This window comes from Heptranchias perlo, unplaced genomic scaffold (genome assembly GCF_035084215.1).
Source record: "Heptranchias perlo isolate sHepPer1 unplaced genomic scaffold, sHepPer1.hap1 HAP1_SCAFFOLD_1394, whole genome shotgun sequence".
NCBI lineage: Eukaryota > Metazoa > Chordata > Chondrichthyes > Hexanchiformes > Hexanchidae > Heptranchias > Heptranchias perlo.
The window spans coordinates 1,111-19,855 of NW_027138640.1; the positions used below are offsets into that span (position 1 = coordinate 1,111).

An 18,745-nucleotide genomic window follows, 5' to 3' on the forward strand; every position below is an offset into this window, starting at 1 on the left:
ATGAGAGGGTTGTCCTATGAGGAGACATTGAGTAGAATGGGCCTATATTCTGTGGAGTTTAGAAGAATGAGAGGTGATCTCATTGAAACGTATAAAATTTTTAGAGAGCTTGACAGGGTAGATGCTGAGAGGCTGTTTCCCCTGGCTGGAGAGTCTAGAACTAGGGATCATAATCTCAAGGTAAGAGGTTAGCCATTTAGGACCGAGATGAGGAAAAATTTCTTCACTCAGGGTTGTGAATCTTTGGAATTCCCTACACCAGGGGGCTGTGGATGCTCAGTCATTGAGTATATTCAAGACTGAGATTGATGGATATTTGGACACTAAGGGAATCAAGGGATATGGGGATCGGGCGGGAAAGTGGAGTTGAGGTTGAAAATCAGCCATGATCTTATTGAATGGCGGAGCAGGCTTGAGGGGCCTGCTCCTATTTCTTATATTCTTATGTGAAAGAGTACTGTGCTCTCCTCTCATTGTTTTTTTTAAGATATTAGTGCTCAATAAGTTCTGTTTTGCTCTTGCAGGTGTTAACACACAGTATAATATGTCTTTGAAAGTTGATGGAGCCTATGAAGAGGAGCAGGTCACCACTCTCAAACCTATCTCAAATCCTGTGTGGAATGAAAATTTTGTCTTCCACATAGACAAGAGCTTGGACCCAAAACTGAAGATTGACCTGATTCAAACCAGCACAGTACTGCAGGTGAGCAATCTGACCTCACACTGATCCCACTTCATACCAGCACAGTACTGCAGGTGAGCAATCTGACCTCACACTGATCCCACTTCAAACCAGCACAGTACTGCAGGTGAGCAACCTGTCCTCACACTGATCCCACTTCAAACCAGCACAGTACTGCAGGTGAGCAGTCTGACCTCACACTGATCCTACTTCAAACCAGCACAGTACTGCGGGTGAGCAATCTGACCACACACTGATCCCACTTCAAACCAGCACAGTACTGCAGGTGAGCAATCTGTCCTCACACTGATCCCACTTCAAACCAGCACAGTACTGCTGGTGAACAACCTGTCCTCACACTGATCCCACTTCAAACCAGCACAGTACTGCAGGTGAGCAACCTGTCCTCACACTGATCCCACTTCAAACCAGCACAGTACTGCAGGTGAGCAATCTGACCTCACACTGATCCCACTTCAAACCAGCACAGTACTGCAGGTGAGCAACCTGTCCTCACACTGATCCCACTTAAACATAGTCGCAGTTGACTTTTCAATGCACTGACAACAGCGTACCTGGATTGCACAGTCCAACGGGGAGGACAAATCAATGTTGTTGTGGCAATTGATGAAACGATTGGATATGTGTCTGGAGGGTGAAGTAATTGAGGGATGCAGTAAGAAGGTGGGTAGATGGGAATGATCTGTGATAAAGGGCGAGACTTGCTTGACCTTATGACATTTCTCTGCCTCCCAAAATTCTTATGTTCCAAAATTGTGGAATTTGTTGACCGACTCTTAAAAGTTAATCAATCAACTAATTGTTAAAACTTTATCAAAAGGGAAAAAATGACTGGTTGCCAATCAGTTACTAGTAAGTTGCATTTAAAATGGCTGCTGCCTTTTTGACCAATTAGAACTGTTATTGAATGACTTCAGAAATGTGACTTTTAGTCTCCTGCCATTATCACATTGTGGCAACATAGAATTATAGAATCTTACAGCACAGAAGGAGGCCATTTGGACCATCTTGCGTTTGCTGGCTCTTTGAAAGAGCTATCCAATTAATCACACTCCACTGCCCTTTCCCCATAGCCCTGCAATCTCTTTTGGACCTGCACAGCCTCCAGCTCCCATATTCAACTCGTCGTACACCCCACATGAAAAAGAGAAGTCCTCTCCACAGTAGACTAACCTCTCGTCCTGATGCCATGATGCCACTACGAATAAGGAAAGCATCGAGGGGATGGGTGTGGATTCTGGACAGGAAGTTGTAAAGAAAAGGCTGCAAGCATTAGTTAAGAATGTAAGCAGGCAGAAAGAATTGGGACTGTTCATAGGAACTGTTATTTATTGAAAAAAGACCACAGTCCATCTAGTTTGCCATCTACCATCCTAATAATCACATGATACAATGATAAAGGAGTTGTTGACTACACATGGCAATCAATCTCTATCAATTAGTCTACAATAGATCTAGACATGAGGTGAGGAAAACCCCCAGAGGTCCATAGGTCCAAAGTCACCTGTTCATCCCAAACCTGTTACACTTACCACATGTCATGTCTCAAATTACTCATCCCAAACCTGTTACACTTACCACATGTCATGTCTCAAATTACTCTAAAGATACTGTATCCCAAAATGTTATTTTCTGAAAGGAATCTATCATTTTCATTTGAATGAGTCATTACTATCTGCTTCCACCGTCTCCCTAGGTAGTCTGTTCCATAGATTAACCACTCCCTCACTGAAATAATGTTGCCACAGATCTGTTATGAATTTACCCCCCTTCAAGCACAGGCCGTGACCTCTGGTTCTACTGTTCTGGACAAAATGAAACAGCTTGTCATAGTCTACATTCTCTAGACCCTTCAGAATCCTAAAATCAGCAATCCTATCACTTCTTAACCTCTTTTCCAGTGAGAACATGCCCAATTTACATAATCACTCCTCGTAATTTAATCCCTCCAACAGCATAATCATTCTGGTAGCTCTCGTCTGTATCCTTTCATTAGCTGCAATATCTTTTTGTATTGTGGTGACCAGAACTGTGTATAGTATTCTAAGTGCGGCCACACCAGAGATCTATCAAGTGGCTCGATTACCCCGCTACTTTGACTCAATATTGATGTTTTAATGTATCCCAACATCGGATTTATTCACTGACATCAAGTATTGTTCAATTTATTGTCAATCAGGACCCCCAGATCTCTTTCATTTCATTTTATTTTCTTTCCTTTTAAGTAATAGTCCCTTCCTGGGTTTTTTGACCCCATATGAAGCACATTGCATTTCTCTACGTTGAATTTCATCTGCCACCTGTCTGCCCAATTGCCAAGTATATTCAAATCCTCCTGTAGCTTATCCTGTTCAGCTTTGGAGTATACGACCTTCATTAGCTTTGTATCATCTGCAAATTTAGCCACCGTGCCTGTGACCCCCTACCGCCAGATCATTTATGAAGATATTGAACAAGAGGTCCCATAACAGATCCCTGTGGGACCCCACTGGTCACATTCTCCCAGGCTAATGACAATCTCTGCACCACTGATCTCTGGGTTCTAGTAATCAACCAATTACGTATCCATTGTAAAATATGTCCAGCGATTCCTGCTTTCTTTATTTTCAGTACCAGCCTTTCCAAAGTGTTCAGGCAGACTTTGGAGTAGACAGGGAGTTCATGTGACCAATCGGGGCACAGCTAGACAAGGTGGTTACAGAGAACAGTTATTTTATAATCAAAATATATGTTCAATTTTTTTTAATAAGTTTATTCTATTTTTAAAGAACACAATCACCTGAACAATGAAATGACTACCTCGAGTAACAATAACATAACACAAGGTATAAAGGGATCTAGGGGTACAGATTCACAAATCATTAAAAGTCGCAACACAGGTTAATAAGGCCATAAAAAGTGCAAACCAAGCACTGGGGTTCGTTTCTAGAGGAATGCAATTGAAAAACAGAGAAGTTATGTTAAAAATATGTAGAACCTTGGTTAGACCACACATAGAGTACTGTGCACAGTTCTGATCTCCATATTATAAAAAGTATATAGAAGCATTGGAGAAAGCACAAAAAAGATTCACAAGCATGATACCAGAACTGAGAGGTTGTACCTATCAGGAAAGACTACACAGGCTGGGGCTCTATTCTGTAGAAAAGAGAAGACTGAGAGGTGACCTGATAGAGGTCTTTACAATTATGAAGTGGTTCGATAGGGCAAACGTAGAGATGTTTCCACTTGTAGGGAAGTCCAAAACCAGGGGCCATAAATATGATAGTCACTAATAAATCCAATAAGGAATTCAGCAGAAACTTCTTTACTCAGAATGTTGAGAACGTGGAATGTGCTACCACATGGAGTGGTTGAGGCGAATAGCACAGATGCATTTAAAGGGAAGCTAGATAAACACATGAGGGAGAAAGGATTAAAAGGATATGCTGATAGGGTGAGATGAAGTAGGGAGGTAGGAGGCTCGTGTGAAGAATAAACACCGGCATAGACCAGTTGGGCCGAATGGTCTGTTTCTGTGCTGTTAATTCTACGTAATTCTATGTATGATAACCTGCAACAAAATGATGTCAAAAATACCTGAATTGGCAAAATGAAGTCCCAGACCAGAGATTGACTAATCATACACAATACAACAACAACTTGCATTTATATAGCACCCTTAACATAGTAAAATGTCCCAAGGCGCTTCACAGGAGCGTTATCAAACAATAGTTGACACCGAGCCACAAATGGGGATATTAGGACAGAAAAGTGGTGGGTTTTAAGGCACATCTTAATGGAGAAGAGAGAGGCGGAGAGGTTTAGGGAGGGAATTCCAGAGCTTGGGGCCTAGGCAGCTGAAAGCACAGAGATAGGGAGGGACCACGCCATGGAGGGCTTTGAAAACAAGGATGAGAATTTTAAAATGAGGTGTTCCCAGATTGGGAGCCAGTGTCGGTCAGCAAGCACAGGGGTGATGGGAGAACAGGACTTGGTGTAAGTTAGGATATGGGCAGCAGAGTATTGGATGAGCTCAAGTTTACGGAGGGTGGAAGATGGGAGGCCGGCCAGGAATGCTCAGTAAGCCAATGGGGACAGTGATGTGGTTCAAGCTTTCTTGTGCTCACGGCAGAAAAGCGTTCATATAAATGGACCGAGTCTCCTATGGACTGGAATTTGTGCCCTTAGGCCAGCCTGTGAATGGGATAGTGTGTCACAGGACTAAGAGTTACCCTTTAATTACGGTATAGCACACCAGAGATTGCATGGGGTGCTCATCACATTCTCCCGCTTTTTCCCAAAAGGTGACAAGTATCACACTGTCAGACCAATGAACATAGACTAAAACTGATCGAAGTAGAATAATACAGAGGCAAAGAGACACAACAAGATACCAAAAAGCGCAAAGTGTGAAACAGTCCGTAGGAGGTTAATATATGAACATGTTTCTTACACATTACAATAATTTGGAAGACTCTTGGATGAAATAGTCTTTCGTAGACTTCCAAATGTTATGCCATACCCACGTGACCAATTTCTATGTTGAACTCATGGAGTTCAACTTCACAAGTGAACTGATCTAAATTTGAACAGCTAGGGCAGTTGTTTGTATGCCAAAATAACTATTCATGGTGTTAATATTGAAACATTAACAATATTTCTTCCAAGCAGATTCTCAAAGGGTCAGCTATCTGCGACAATGAATTCCTGTGTACCCCAGGTCTGCCCACTTGCATACATTAACATTTCATGGCTGAGCTGCCATGTGATTTGGACCTAATACCTCTGATACAGCTTGTGGCACCAACACAGAAGCCTAGTGAGCTCCAATTGAAAATGGAAAGGACACATTTATGAATGTCAGCCGAGGACAAGATCAGATTCAGATATGTTACACCCTCCTGTCCCCACCCCCTCCCACACTCCTCCATCTCAGCCTGCTGACCTTCACTTACTGGGCTAACACATGAATGATCATTTGGATGAGGTACTGGACTGATTGTCCGTAGAACCTTACATCAGCTAAGGGTCAATACTTTGAGGAAAGTTGCGGGGGGGGGATATCTTTTTGGACGCTAGAACAGAATGTTTTGCGTAGGCTGAGAGAATGTTTCCCTTGGCTAGAGAGTCTAGAACTAAGGGGCATAATTGCAGGATAAGGGGTCGGCTATTCAAGACTGAGATGAGGAATTTCTTCACGCAGGGGGTTGTGAATCTTTGGAATTTTCTACCCCAAAAGGCTGTGGATGCTGAGTCATTGAATATATTCAATGCTGAGATGGATAGATTTTGGACTGTAGGGGAATGAAGGGATATGGGGATCGGGCGGGAAAGTGGAGTTGAGGTTGAAGATCAGCCATGATCTTATTGAATGGCGGAGCAGGCTCGAGGGGCCGTGTGGCCGACTCCTCCTATTTCTTATGTTCTTATGTATAGCAGTGATGAAGCAGATAAACAGTGCATTTGTAGCTTCAACGTGTGAGAACTCCTTTTAACAACACCTGTCCATTTGTCATAGGATGATATGCATGTTGAAATGACGAAGGACACCTCCATAGTGGGTTCAGGCTCCGAGCCCCTGTATCAGCTTCCTCTTGGGAAGAATGTGGCGGTCACATTACCCCTTGGCCAGGTGAGCAGGGTTTAAAGCCATTGGTCAGCTCTTACACATGGGTTGACTATCAGAGGGACGTTCCCAGTCAGTTATTATGAGTATCAGTGGGCAGCCTGCTCATAACTGCCAAGTATTGAGATCGACAGCCCCATAATAGCACGGCTACTGAAAATCCAGTGTGAGTTGGACTTTCAGCCATTGTATAATTCAGTTCACTTTGGGCTAAAATTTACCTTGCCTCCTTTATTTAAAATAATCAGATGAAGTTAAGATGCAGTGCTCCGCTGTGCAATTTCAACAGTTCACTTCAGTAGTAGTGGACGGCTAGCATCTGTTGCAGCAATGTTTGTTTTCAAATGTTCGTAAATGTTGTAGGAGACGGGATCCAATGTTGGTTGTCCAGGGTGCAGAATGTTCCTGAGTGAGGGGAAGGGTGAGTGTAAGCTTTGACTCGACGGGGCAAGGAAGGAGGTATGAAGTTTATGTGTTGGAAGTCAAGTGGATGAAGGGCCATCTAATCTTTGGCAAAATGGCTTTGACTTCATGGAAAGCTGAATGCCGTGCCTTCCGAATCAAAATAAACTGGACCACTGTTCCCAAATCCGTTTTGTATGAGGGTGAGGTGAGCCAATTGAGCACATCTTGACTATTTGTTGACTGCTGTTACAGTTTGTAATTGACCGGTTACAATGAACAGATCAGCAACAATCTCACAAGTACAGGCCTGCAGTGAGGCCCTTTAGTACACTGATACAAGAACCTTCTCCTGATTTCCCAACACAGTGAGCTCCCAGGGAGGCGAGAACAAGCAGCTCCCCAAAGGAAAGAGCAGAAAACTGGAGTCAGCCTCCCCTGTTGCCCCCTGCATTCTCCAGCAGATGCTTCAAGTTTTGCATATGTTGTGTGCCCAACATTGCGGTATGTGGTGTGGGGAACAAAAGAAATAAAATACATGGCCACCGCATGGGGAGAGGAAAGAAAGTGAATAGTTATTGCAGGCCCTTTGGAAGAATGGTGTGATGCTTAAGGAAGCAAGGAAGGAGCAACGGTGACTTGGCTTAAGAAGCCGGCCCCTTCCACAGACCACGCACAATCTACACGTTATGGTCCCTGTCCGACTTACTAAATCTTGCAAGGGAAACTTCTACAGAAATACTTATACTTAAAGCAAATCAAACAGCTCCAGGATATCTATCCAGCCTCACATCTCCATTATTTATCTCTCTCCTCTTACCCTTTAGAGATAATACCTCATCCCACAGCTCCATGGAATATCAGTCAGTACTGACCCTTGTATCCTTTGTTGCTGTCTTCCCAACCCTCTCTTTTCACTGCTCGCTGCGGGTGGCGGGGGGAGTACTTCTCTTTGGGCAGTAATCGTATTCACTGGGAAGAGACTAGGCCAATTCTTCCTGGTTGGCCACACCTAGCACTTCCCTGGGGCGTAGCTGAGTAATAGCTGGGACGGTGCTTATTACCCTCAGTCTCAAGTACTCATCTCATGTACACTCGACGTAAAAGAAACCTAAAGGAGAAAGAACTCCCAAATCCATCACCAGGCCAGTTGTGAAGAGGGACAGAAAGAGAGGAGAAAAGGAGGATAAGTGAGAGAAGGGAGGAATATACTCATGCCACTTGGCTAGCTGCCACAGCCGGTTTGACATTCTTCTTAAATAGCACGAGTAACTTTACCTCCTCATAATCTCTCTTAGGAACAGAGTGTCGACCTGAAGCTGAAGGCTAAGAAATGGTGAGTTCATTTTGATTGGTCTCTGATTTATGTTCCCTTAACTCTTTATATATTAAGCCCTAGTCTGTCCAACTCTTGAATACTGCTGCTGTATCTGGGGAGGCCATTCTCTCACACTCCTGTACGGGGTATGAGAAAAAGATGTCACCTGATGGGTGATCGCTGTCTTTACCTCTGTACGGGCTGATTTTAACTTTCAGCGGCGGCAGAAAATGAGTGGTCATGGATCTGCTGCCCCACATACACCCGATTTACCTTCCCATTGGAGATCCACTACTGTCGATTTTCCCCCACTGCCATAAGTTAAAATCAGCCCTCCAGCGTCCAGCCCCTCTCTTACAATTGCAACTTTTCTTGTCTCCTCTGAAATTTGCCCCCTTGTGCCTGCTTGATCCCCTTCCTCCCTGCATGCTTACTGTGTTAAAATAAGGACTCATCACACTGATTCATGCTCTAGCTCCTTCTTTCCTAGGTCCTCCAAACTGTTGAACTCCTTATCTCCCTCTTTTCTTTTCTTCCTTCAACAATCTGTATGCTTTCAAAAGCCAAGCTTGGAAATTGCCTAATCAGAATTCCTGATCGTTCTCACCAACTTTCCTGCTCTTTAATGCACTGTGGGCCCCGGCCTGTCACCTGGATTTCTCGATAATTTTTTATAAAAGTTGGAGAAAATATATAAGTAATAAGTTCCCGCCAATAGCCTTTGCTTAAAGGCACGGGCTAGTGAATTACCAAGCCGCATAAAGACCACATGGTCCCACGTGTACTGGTTTCAGCCAGGGCAGCAGTTGGAGTGTTAAACTTGGCCTCAGGGGCTCAGTACATGTCAAAACTTCAGGCTCACCTGAAGAATGGCCGTTTGGGTAAGGTCCCGGAGGGCAGTCAGCCCCACCATAAGTCTAGAGAGAAGAGGACAAAATTAGAACAAACAAAAAAAAGGGTGAATTTCCGTTGCTTATTCATTGTTGCATTCATATGTTGCTCTGCTGTGGGGGGAGCCTGGCTAATTTCCACCCCCAGCGCAGGAGTGTCAAGACTAGATCAGCAATCCCAGCACAGACCAGAAAATGCTGGAAATGCACAGCATCATTACAATATGTAAATTGTAATAGTTATTGTAATTTATCAAAAATTACCATCATACAATAGCTTTTGCAAAGGGAAGAAAACTTTCATGTGTGTAACTGATCATCAGCTATTGAACCTGGGAACTTCTGACTTGTTTGGCTCGGCTGCTCACCACCTTTACCACGGAGAGGAGCAAGTTCAGACATCTTTCTCACTTGTTTGATCGTCTAAGGAGCAATAAACAATGAGTTAAAACCCCATCAAATTCATGATTGACCGTTCCAATAACCGTAAAAATCTGAACATATTGGGGGTTAAATTAGATAGCATGGGGAGAACGGGTGCTGGGATTGCGGTCTGCCGTTAACCCACGCCTGTTGATTGCAATGCAGGAAGCAAGTAAAATCCGTGCTGCCTGCTGCTACATTGGCTGCACGCATGAGTAGGGGGCCCGATATGGAGTCTAGAACTCTACTTAAAGACAGCCAGCACCTCTTAAAGGGGAGATGCATTGTGGTTGCCAGTCAACTGGAAATTCTTTCCGTGTGGTAGAATGGCAGAAGGTAACAGAGGGAGTGCACCAATGTCCTGGAGGCCTTGGTGCAGAAGGTGAAGAAGAGGAGGGATATTTTGTATCTGCCGGGGGGCAGGAAGCTAGGCCACTGATATGGATGCGGTGGGAGGAGGTAACCGACGAGATGAATGCCAGGACCATGGCTCCTACAGTGCAGGAAGAAGTTCAATGATCTGACAAGAGTTGTCAAGGTAAGATTAATATTCAAATAGCTTCTCATAACAGCTGCACCACATCAGTTGCTGAATTCACAGCAACCCCACCTACTTACAATCTGTAACAATCAGTAAAGCACAGTTCATTTTATATCCATAACCTCACCCTTACACACTCGGCACTATTGCAAACTTCACACTCACATCTCACACACATACACGCTGGCAGCTATTCAATCATGACAACCACATCACCCAGACATATCGCAAGACTCTCACTAACACACGTCCCTCTTTCTTTCAGGAGAAGCTGGCGCATAATACGAGAAAGCAGACTGCCACCGGTGGAGGAGCAGTGTGTCTACGTACTTGTTTCCCCATTGAGACGGTGCTGTCCATAATGGGAATGGGTAGAGCCAAGACCACTGGCAACGCTGGGGGAATCGTTGAGCAGGGTTTCTGCATACCTAATCCTCCTTCTCACATCTCCCTCACCCCACACACTCTGCCATGACAAGCTGCAGATGCTGCCAGCATACACTTCTTCTCCTCTGTTCTCCCCACACCACAACCTAACTCTTGTCTCTTTTTAATTCTAGCTCGCCAGGATATTGAAGGTCTTTAGCCAGTGGAGGAAGTTGAAGAGAGCAATGATGAAGCGGCACCGTCACTTGATCCTATTCTTGCCGTTACCAGCTCAGATACTGACACTGCGCGGACTTTAGAGGCTAGGTTGGAGGTGGGATCTGCACTTGGTGAGTCACCGGGCACAAGTGCGCAGGAACCAGAACGGGGAAAAGGATGCCACAGGTGCTAGCTCACCGGAGAGCAAGGTCACTTAGTAGTTCTGCTGCAGAGGAGTCAGATGAGGACTTTGATGGGCCAGACTACAGAAGAAGGCTGAGGGATGTACACCAGGAAATGCTTGGTGGGAAGCCTCTGCACAATGTCAAGGAGCGTGGAGGAGTCTAGCTCCAACTTGGCACAGGGATTTCCACAGAGCTTTGAGTCCATCCTTACCCACATGGAACGGGTGGTCACTTCCATCAGCACACCTGTGGAACCCACCATGATACAGTGTCTGATGACCGATATCACAACTTCCATCACAGCACAAAATGCTGCTATAATAGCTCAGAGTGCTGCCATTGTGGCTCTGGGTACCACTGTTGAAAGGAGCTTCCAGGGCGTCATAGCAGTCCAGCAATCGGTTCTCCAACAGATCACCAGGATTGCTGAGGCGCTGCCCCGGGAGAGTGGCAGTGACTCCATGGAACAGGAACCTGCTGTCCTCTCTCAGGATGACAGCATTCCTGCTCCCACCCCTGCCACTCCGACAGTGCCCTTGCTGTTGCCTGTCAGCCTTCCGGCCCAGACTGCTGCAGCCCAGTCCTGAGATGGTGCACTCTGCAGCTGGGCCCTGTGTGCCCAAAGCTGCTCAAGGTCGTCCTCCAAGGCCATCTGCAATCTCCTCAATTGAAGGTCAACAGCCTTCAACCTCCCAAGCTCCAGCCACTGAGGAAGCACCTTGTCGGACCAGGATAGGGAAAGGAACACGAAAGACAGGCATCAAGGGAATGCACAAGGGTGAATAGTCTCATTTTGTGTGCCGAATGCCATCAATGATTTGATGGATTTGCATTTGCATTTGGTGTTGGTTTTTATGTCTTCAGTCAAGTGAGGGAGATTAAGTGTTGAGAGAAAGAGGACGATGCAATGGTTATTGTAAGAAGAAAGATAAGGAGTGTGGGATTGCTGGTGAATGGGGATGTGGAGTTGAGTTTAATGGAAGCGCTCCTCAATCAGCTGATCTCATAGAATCCTGATCCTCCTCTTCTTGCTCCTCTTCAATTTGTCGGTTCGCAGATGATGTTAAGGGTTGGTCCCTCATCGTGATGAGGTTGTGGAGCACACAGCAGAAGACCACAAATCTAGATACCTGCTCAGTAGTGTACTGCAGGGCTCCTCCTGAGCAGTCCAGGCAGTGGAAGTGTTGTTTGATGAAGCCAATTGTGTGCTTGATGATGTTCCTTGTGGCAGCACGGCTCTCTTTGTACTCCAGCTGTGCGCATGTTCCCAACAGGATTCATAAGCCATGTCACGAGGGGATAACCTTGTCCAATAGCCAGCCTTTAACTTGGAGGTTTAGTTTTAATATAGGTGGCCCAGAGGACTGACGCAGAATGAAGGAGTAGCTGGCACATACTTGCATGATGCTCTGCCTGTGGTCGCAAACCAGTTGCACGTTGAGTGGAATCCCTTTTGATTGATAAATATTGAAGGGTTCTCATGGGGAGCATGCAAGGCAATGTTTGTGCAGTCAGTGGCACCTTGCATCCTGGGGAAGCCTGCCGTACATTGCTGCTCACTGAAATTGAGGTAGGAGAAGTGATCCCTGAAGACGTTCTGCAGATATGGCCTCCTGCTGAGGGCTCTACTCCTTCTCCTCGCTCTTCTGGCAGCTTGTCCTGCTCTGTGGGGTTTTCCTTCATGCTTCTAGTCATGCTCTACTTCTAGAGACAGCCCTAGGAAGCCGCCCATGTCTGGAAGCAGACAAATTGTGAATGAGACTACAGGCACAGGAACGCAAGAGCAGCCAGACCCCACTCTGTCCAGACAAATTAAACTTTCAACAATCCTAGAACTCAGCAAAAATCAGCTAGAATTCGAGCAGTAGCCAAAAGTAATAAACCAGCAATTTACCTGTAAGTCCTGCATGATCCCTTTAAATACCACTGGCAAGGGGGCCATCATGCCATTTACTGTCATGTTCTGCTGAGCGAGTTCAGCACAGGGCATCTGATTCACTGGGGTCTTCCAAAATGTCAATGGCCTCCTGCATTCAGCGTTGCACACTGACCCAGCTGATGATCTCCCTTCTCTGCATGTTGGCAGCATGTGATAATCTCGCGAACGCTGTCTCTTGAACCAAGATGGTGTGTTTCCCATCGGAAGTGAGGGTGTGCATCTTGGACACCATTTTGGGACCTTGGGTGGCCAAATTGCACCATAAAAACGGGCACTATGTGGCCCAATTTAACTCCCGTAGTGTTCCAAAGATTATTTGATCGTCACTTCTTATACTTAATTATGTTGAAGGGAAGTCTTGACAACTGCTTATTCGGATCTACCAACAATGTCCAGGAACTTTTAACTTATCTGCCATATCGACTACAAGTTCCAAGACTTGATCTCTGGTCTGTGCTAAGTTAGCTGATCTCAGCCGGCACTGCCCAGCTGAGCCTATTACTTAGTGATCAGCAGCAAGAACCCTATCTAACATTTTCCCTCCCTACGCTAGTAAAATCCCCCAACACTGTCTCAGTACTACCTGGAAATCGAACCTGGAGCCTTCCTGATCTGTACAATATGCTCCTGCTTATTTTTTTGGTGAGGCCTTAATATAGGAACAAAGGAACAGGAGTAGGCCATTTAGTCCCTCGAGCCTGTTCTGCCATTCATTGAGATCCTGGCTGATCTGTGCTCTAACTCCATATACCCTTTGTGTGTAGAAGTGTTACCTAACTTCACTCCTGAAAGTCCTGGCTCTAATTTTTAGGCCATGTCCCCTAGTCCTAGACTCCCCAAACAGTAAAAATAGTTCCTCCTTATCTACCCTATCAGTTCCCGTATCATCTTCTAAATTCCAGGGAATACAACCCGAGCAATCTCTCCTCGTAATTTAACCCTGAGAGTCCAGGTATCATTCTAGTAAATCTACGCAGCACTCCCTCCAAGGCCAATAAATCCTTCCTAAGGTGCAGTGCCCAGAACTTCAGGTGTTGTCTAACCAGGGCTTTGTATAGATGTAGCTTAACTTCTACCCCCTTGTATTCTAGTCCTCTAGATATAAAGGCCAGCATTCCATTAGCCTTTTTGATTATTTTCTGTACCTGTCCATGACACCTTAATGATCTATGTACACGGACCCCTAAGTCTCTTTGGACCTCCACTGTTTCGAGCTTTTCACCATTTAGAAAGTATGGGTATATCCAATAAATCTCGATTGTATGTCCTGTTTATTCTTTAAAAACACAAGCAAAGAATATGGGACGATCAATCAAGTTACACAAGTTCTTCTTCACCTAATGTCCAGTAGGATACAGCAATGTTTTACTGATTAAAAAGACAAAGCAGCCATTTTGTGTGTGAATAGTAGCCATTTTGTGTTTTTTGAATTATACAGATGTACAGCGTTATACGTACAGTGTCACATATAAATAAATCAATGATCATTAATACATTGTCATGTCAGAACACATCTTTTATTGAGTGGTTAATTCAATGTTTCAAGAGTAGCAAGGTTATTGTAATATTCTAAGAAAACTAACACAAACTGATTGAATCAAAATTGGTTGTGATTAAATTAGTTTTATGGCTATGTTAGAGGAGAGATGTTCTTACTTATAATTTACTCCTGAAGATAATAGGGTTCGCAACATTAAATGTCAGATGTTAGAAACATAGAATCATACAGCACAGAAGGAGGCCATTCGGCCCATTGTGCCTGTTCCAGCTCTTTGAAAGAGCCATCCAATTAGTGCCATTCCCCTGCTCTTTCCCCATAGCTCCTCAAATTTTTCCTTTTCAAATATTTATCCAATTCCCTTTGAACGTAACTATTGAATTTGCTTCCACCACCCTTTCAGGCAGTGCATTGCAGATCACAACACTGGCTGCGTAAAAAATGTCTCCTCTGGTTCTTTTGCCAGTTACCGTAAATCTGTGTCCTCTGGTTACCAACCCTTCTGCCACTGGAAACAGTTTCTCCTCATTTACTCTATCAAAACCCTCCATGATTTTGAGCACCTCTATTAAATCTCCTCATAACCTTCTCTGCTCTAAGAACAACCCCAGCTTCTCCAGTCTCTCCACATAACTAAAGTCCCTCATGCCTGGTACCATTCTAGTAAATCTTCTCTGCACCCTCACTAAACCCTTAACATCCTTCCCAAAGTGTGGTGCCCAGAATTAGACACAATACTCCAGCTGAGGCCTAACCAGTGTTTTATAAAGGTTTAGTATAACTTCCTTGCTTTTGTATTCAGTGCCTCTATTTATAAATCCAAGGATCCCGTATGCCTTTTTAACAACTGTATCAACTTGTCCTGCTACCTTCAAAGATTTGTGTACATACACCCCCAGGTCTCTCTGTTCCTGCACCCCCTTTAAAATTGTACCGTTCAGTTTATATTGCCTCTCCTCATTCTTCCTTCCAATATGCATCACTTTATACTTTCTTGCATTAGATTTCATCCGCCATGTGTCTGTCCATTTCACCATTCTGTCTTAAGTCCTCCTGAAACCTGTTAATATCCTCCTCATTGTTTACTACATATCTGAGTTTTGTGTCATCTGCAGACTTTGAAATTATGCCTTTTATGCCCAAGTCCAGGTCATTAAAATGTATCAAAAAGAGCAGTGATCCTAATACCGATCCCCAGGGAACACCACTGTATACTTCCCTCCTGTCTAAAAAAACAACCATTCACCACTACTCTCTGCTTTCTGTCTCTTAGCCAATTTTGCATTCACGCTACTACTGTCGCTTTCATCCCAAGGGCTTTAATTTGTTCACAGATTTATTAAGCATACAGTAATTAAATGTGCACTTAACAGCAGCACTTACGACAAAACCTTGTGAATTTTAGCCGGAGAATTCAAACACACAAAAGAAAAAAACTCAAATTTTGGATAGCTTCATCAGATCTCATCTTAACTTGCTCTGTCCATTCGTAAAAGTCTGCCAGAAATTTGGACTTAGTATATTTTATTATTTTTTTAAAGAAAGCATTTCCAAAACGCTTCGTGAGTAAATAGCACCCGCCTGAGTACTGTAACCTACACGCACAGTATTGGCAGCTAGATTTATTTTCACAATGCTAAACACTAATGTAATCCATGAATAAACTCAAAGCATTAATTTACAAATACACCACCCAGTCCCATATTTTGCAGCATCAGCTCGATTGCTAGAGACACCACTCTCTTGGTTTGAGGTTGTGGGATTCTGCAGAATCAGCTATGCTCCCCATGCTTTCCTTTCACAACTTTTGGGGGATTGAGGCACTAGTTATAACGATTGATCGCCCATTCATAGTAAGTGGACGGGAAATATAGCCCAATTCAAATCGTACATGTTCCAAGGAAAGTGATTGGGATTCTAAAGAGATATTTCTCTGTTTCGCAATGAACGTAACCCGGTAGATAGAGTACAACACCCTCAAAGTTAACAGGAAAGGGATTGAATGTGAACGCACCCAAACTGACTCGATCTTCCACTTATCTATAGCTCCACAACACCTTGGGGAAAATGTTCTTGTCCTCTCAAAACAAGTAACTTAAAATTTTGCTTTATTTAGCTAATTTATTTAGCTAATTAATTTATTGTTAGAGTATTGTGTCCAATTCTGGGCACCACACTTTAGGAAGGATGGCAAGGCCTTGGAGAGGGTGCAGAGGAGATTTACTAGAATGGTACCAGGGATGAGGTACTTCAGTTATGTGGAGAAGCTGGGATTGTTCTCCTTAGAACAGAGAAGGTTAAGGGGAGATTTAATAGAGGCGTTCAAAATCATGGAGGGTTTCGAAAGAAACTGTTTCCACTGGCAGAAGGGTCAGTAACCAGAGGACACAGATTTAAGGTAATTGGCAAAAACCAAAGGCAAGATGAGAATTCTTTTTGCCCCGGGAGTTGTAATGATCTGGAATGCACTGTCTGAAAGGGTGGTGGAAGCAGATTCCATAGTAACTTTAAAAAGGGAATTGAATAAATAGTTGAAGGGGAGAAAATTGCAGGGCTATGGGAAAAGAACAGGGGAGTGGGTCTAATTGGATTGCTGTTTTAAAGAGCCGGCACAGGCACGATGGGCCAAATGGCCTCCTTCTGTGCTGTATGATTCTACAGTTACAGTTCCAAGATCGGTTTTCAGGTTGATCAGACCTTAATTGAATTCTAAAGTATCTGTTCCCACACACTTTTTACACCTTTTTTTCACCCCTTTCTATGTGGCAATCCTGACGTTACTGCATTACCTCACACAACTCCATAATTTTAATAAGCTGGTCCCTTATCAATAACTTTAGTTTTTATGAGTTCTTTTTCCGTAGACTGGTACAACTCCCCAACTTAACTACACTCTCTAACTTTCCAGATCAGCCCTGATCTAATTGAATGGTGGAACAGGCTCGAGGGGCTGAATGGCCTACTCCAGTTCCTATCTATGATCTTTCTCAGGTAGCTGCTTATCTTCAAGGCCTTCCTTCTAATGAATGAACAAAGGGAGCTTCTCTGCCTGTATGTAGTCGAAGATGTTCCCTTCTGCAGAACTTGTTTATCAACTAACTAAAGCTCTTTGATGTGTATGCACTGGAATATCTTTTAATTAGGTTTATTGTCTAAACTGATCTTTGCTTTAAGGTCAGTCTTAATTCAACAGTTCAGTGGTCTCTGCATCTAAATTGACTTATACTTCCTCACTTAACAGGCAAAAGCTAAAGATTACTATTACTACAATATGAAGAGAAATCAATAGCAGTATAACAGTAATAAAAACAGAAAATGCTGGAGCTACTCAACAGGTTAGGTAGCATCTGTGGAGAGAGAAACTGAATTAACGTTTTCAGATCGACGACCTTTCGTCAGAACTCTGATGAAAGCTCACCGATCTGAAACGTTAACCCTGTTTCTCTCTCCACAGATGTTGCCTGACCTGCTGAGTGTTTTCCAGCATTTCCTGTTTTTATTTCAGACTTCTAGCACCCACAGTGTTTTGCTTTTGTTGCAGTGTAATATTAGGTTGGGTTTGACTGTGAATGTCCTTGTTGCACAGCGTTGAAGACCTTGACGTGCGCCTGAGTTTTGACCTCGCTGACCCGGAAAAGGAGTTCCTTGTGAAGAGAAAGAAATTTGTTGCAAGGGCGCTGAAGAAGGCACTCCAACTAAAGAAGACCCCTAAGGACATTCATGTATGAACCAAAGCAAAGGATGCAATGAGCTGAATACACAACCTTCATTTTGAGAAGGAGGAGGGAGGGAGGGGGGGAAAGCCCTATTTTGTGCAGTTTAAGTACTGACTACCCTAACATTTAGCACCGCACAGTGGGCTGCAGCTCTACATGCCAACTGTAATTTTACTTTTGAAGTTATATAAAACACTTTGCCCCAATAATTATTCTTATTTAGGATGTCAAACAGTGGGAAGCTGTTACAGATACATTACGTATGTCTGTCTCACACTGCAGCTGTAGAAACGCCAGCATTTTGTCCGATTGCAAGTGTGGAGCCCCGAGTTATCAATAATCACTATAAAATGAGGAGGGAGGTTTCGGAATAGGAAGTTGCTTACCAATTCAAGCCCAACTCCCAAACAGCCGTAGCGTCCTCTACTCAACCCAAACCTCAGAAGTGTATCCCTGTCGCTTTAGAGCTACATCTTCCATTTTCTCACACCCGTCATCCTAAAGAGATGAGATTGCCAAATTAGAGGCTGTTCTGTGTTCTGGTCTATGCCCACTGAGGACTTGGCCATGACCCTCTTAGCACATGGGACACTTACTGCTACAGGGGAGAGATTAGTGTTGCTTTATTAGAGAGACAGGATTGAATTGCAGGAGCAGTATCTGTATTCCCAGACCTCTTTGCTCCTCTACCCCATTTAGTTTCTTACCTTCCAAGGAATAAGTGGCCTCCTATTGCCCTTAACAAAATGAAACACCTCACACTTTCCTATATTGAATTTCATTTGCCATTTATCCACTCACGCTGCAAGCTTGTTTATGTCTTCCTGTATTTTGGTGCAGCCCTCCACATTATTAGCTACAACCCCCCTCCACTTGGAATCATCTGCAAATTTCGACACCTTACCTCCAATTTCTGATTCCAAATCATTTATATGTA

General features: G+C 44.0%; 1 protein-coding gene across 1 annotated transcript in view; it reads left to right on the top strand.

The window, feature by feature from the left end:
• Window positions 1–524: 524 nt before the first annotated feature.
• The window catches only part of LOC137308812 (cytosolic phospholipase A2 zeta-like), a gene marked incomplete at both ends in the record, with an annotated part of 37,048 nt that continues 18,827 nt past the window's right edge, over window positions 525–18,745 (top strand). Inside the window, 4 exons of the mRNA XM_067977285.1 lie at window positions 525–703; window positions 6,204–6,317; window positions 8,012–8,049; window positions 17,679–17,814. Of these exons, the coding sequence (XP_067833386.1) occupies window positions 525–703; window positions 6,204–6,317; window positions 8,012–8,049; window positions 17,679–17,814 (467 nt within the window). The remainder of the gene's footprint in view (window positions 704–6,203; window positions 6,318–8,011; window positions 8,050–17,678; window positions 17,815–18,745) is intronic.